This window comes from Phaethon lepturus, unplaced genomic scaffold (assembly GCF_000687285.1).
Source record: "Phaethon lepturus isolate BGI_N335 unplaced genomic scaffold, ASM68728v1 scaffold52162, whole genome shotgun sequence".
Taxonomy (NCBI): domain Eukaryota; kingdom Metazoa; phylum Chordata; class Aves; order Phaethontiformes; family Phaethontidae; genus Phaethon; species Phaethon lepturus.
The window spans coordinates 42,669-45,694 of NW_010522204.1; the positions used below are offsets into that span (position 1 = coordinate 42,669).

Sequence of the window (3,026 nt, forward strand, 5' to 3'; positions counted from 1 at the left end):
AGAGCGGGTAGATGATGGGGTTCATGGTGCTGTTGCAGTACCCCAGCCAGGTGAGCACGTCGAAGAAGCCAGCTGGGACACAGCCGCAGACTGCCTGGTGGGCGAACACAGCAAGGTTAGCAGCGTCTCCCACCTCGGCCCCGATCCAGCGCGGCTTCCCAGGCATGCCAACATTTTCCTTCCGAAGAAACCCTCCAAAACCCTTTTGAAAGGATTCTCCTTGCCGTGCGTCCCTGGGGAAATTGCATCTTTGGTCCCAGAGACTTTCCAGCAAGACCTGCAGGCATCTGAGCTCCAACCCAGCTGGATGCAAAGTGAAAAGCTTTTGAAAACCCGATGTAAAAAAGCCCATATGTCCTTACCTGCGTCACGTTGGTGACGAAGAAGGGGAGCCAAGCCACGAAGAACATGCCCAGGAGGATGCCCAGCGTCAGGCTGGCCTTCAGCGCCTTCTTGCTGTGCTTGTTGGTGAATCTCCTGTTCTCGCTGCCGGCCGCGGGCTGGCCCAGGGCGCGGGGAACCTGCAGTGGGAGACGGGGCGGTGAGCGAACACTTCTCCCCCGGCCGGAGCCGTCGACACCAGTGCCAGCCTCCCGCCCAAGAAAAGTGATGTTTGGTGATGCAAATCCTGCAGAAAACCCTGCCGTTATTTCCCTTCTTGCAAGGGGCAGGAGGATGGCACACACCGGAGTCCCTGAACCATAAATCAGGAAGAGGAAGCAATAAAAACCCTCAACATTGAAAGGATTTTTTTTTTTTTTCAACTGTAAAATAGGAGCTTTACCATTAAGACACTTCTTCTCTAGAAAAATCCAACTCAGTTAATGTTTTGGTGAGGATAAAGCATGCCCTAAAGAGACAGCTCTAGCTGCTGATTAGAGCAGCAAATTAATTACATTTTTGAAAGGAGGACGTCAAACATTTCAGCCTGCAAACATCATAACTAACTCAGTCCTCTATCCGCTCTTGCAATCTAAAATTAAGATATTATCTCAGCCTTCTGCTGTAATTAAATGATGCCCCGTTACCACTCAGCTTCCTGCCCAAAAAAAGAACAAAAATCCAGTTAAAAAGATGAAATTCGAGGGTTCCCTGGCTGACACCTCGTTTTCAGCTCACCCGGAGCCGATTCGGGGCTCGTAGGAATCTGCTGGGACGCTGGCCTCTGCTGACATAGCGGGGGTGGAGAGTCAGAGGGTCCTGGCTCCTTTCTTAAGAGAGAGAGAACAAACTAAATCAAGGTATTTAAAGGCAATTAAGTTTGTCTTTTCCCTGTAGGATACGAGGTCAATAAAGCCTATTACGGGGAATTAAAGCTGTTCGGTTTAGTGGCAATTACCTTCTCCCGGAGAAATACAAACAAGTGCAGCCACGTTTTGGTTATAAAAACCACACAGTGGTTTAACCAGCAATCGAGTAGGGAGGTATTTTGCGGTTCCCATTATGGGCCAGGTAACAAAAATAGAAGCTGGCTGTTCAAAATAAGGTGCTCTCCGGAATTTGGTATTTGCTATTATTTAAACTCCTTCTCCCCCATATGTCTCACGCCCACCACGGCCAAGATTTACGAGTGGAAAGCCAGATAAGATTAAAATCCCTCTGGGATGACGCCAGCCAAGAGGGGGGCGAAACTGCATTTATTTTGCACCGCTGAGCATTTTTGCCTGTATCTTAATTTATTTCTCTGCTTCTGCTCATGCTGTTTCTGTGCTCCTGAGCAGCTTAAAAGTCCGCTGTTGCTGGGGCAAGACACGGGGCACCTCGGAGGACATGAGGGAGGTGGATGTTGCCCAAAATCTCCCTCCCTGCAGTCTGGTTGCCAAAAGCCCTTTGCCGGCTCCGGCCCCAAGGCCATCCGGAAAGCAGAAACGCCCCAGGCACCCAAATTCCGGGGGTCTACAAGGAGGGACGTCGCTGTGGCCACCTTACCTGCAGCATGGTCTCGTCGCTGGCGGCGGTGGCCACATTGGAGGCAAGGGAAGCCACCTGCACTGCTTGCTTGCGGGCTGCCAGGAGGATGCGGCAGTAGGTGAAGGAGATGGCAGCGGATGGGAGGAAGAAGGTCAGGCAGGAGGCCACCAAGGCGTAGGGCAAGCTGACCAGCAGCCGGCACTGGTCCTCGTCCCCCCGGGAGGTGACATTTGGGGACCGGACCTCGAAGTCCAGCTCGTGCCAACCCATCTTGATGGGCAGGAAGGAGGCCAGCGCAGCCAAGGTCCAGGTGGCCAGGATGAGCCAGAGGGCTCTGCAGGAGGTCATGCGCAGCTTGTACTTGAGGGGGGAGATGATGAGCAGGTAGCGGTCCAAGCTGATGACGCAGAGGTTGAGGATGGAGGCGCTGCAGCACATGACGTCGAAGGAGTACCAGAGGGAGCAGAAGTCACCCCGCAGCACCCAGCGGCCGTAGAGCTGGTTGAGCATGGCTGGCGGCATGACCACCAGCCCCACCATCAGGTCGGACATGAAGAGGGACACCAGGAAGTAGTTGGAGGTGTTGCGGAGGGAGCGCTGGGTGACGATGAGGAGGATGAGGAGGAAGTTCCCTGCCGTGGTCAGCAGGATGATGAAGCAGAGGAAAGCGGCCACCCAGCTGCTCCCCACCAGCAGCGAGCGCTCCCCCAGCACGCTGGCGTTGGGGGCCCCCAAGTCGCCCTCCATGAGGAGCTGGCGGGACCTCATCCAGCCGTGACCTGCACTAGGTGATCATCACTGGAGCCAGCTCCAGGGGAAGACGTACTGTCTTTCTCCCCGCTCTGCGCCCGTTCTCCTTCCTCCTCTCCTCCTCCTCTCCCTCTCTCCCCCCTCCCTCTCTTCACTGGCAGTCAGGGCAGAGTGGCATTCCCAGGAGCCGACCAGCAGTAGTAATGTTCCCCTCCCTGTTACTCACAGCCAGGCATTTCCTTTTCCTTGCAAATCCTCCTGCGCTGGGATGTCCCTGGACACTGCATCTGGATGCTGGGGATGCTCTGGACACCAGGGAAGCTTGGGATGCTCTGGATACCGGGATGCTTGAGATGCCAGGGATG

General features: G+C 54.8%; 1 protein-coding gene across 1 annotated transcript in view; it reads right to left on the reverse strand.

The window, feature by feature from the left end:
* Positions 1–2,658, reverse strand: part of HTR6 (5-hydroxytryptamine (serotonin) receptor 6, G protein-coupled) — a 3,024-nt gene extending 366 nt beyond the window's left edge. The window contains exons 1-3 of the mRNA XM_010281735.1: positions 1,930–2,658; positions 363–521; positions 9–94 (exon numbers count right to left, since the gene is read on the reverse strand). Of these exons, the coding sequence (XP_010280037.1) occupies positions 9–94; positions 363–521; positions 1,930–2,658 (974 nt within the window). The remainder of the gene's footprint in view (positions 1–8; positions 95–362; positions 522–1,929) is intronic.
* Between the last annotated feature and the right edge of the window lie 368 nt (positions 2,659–3,026).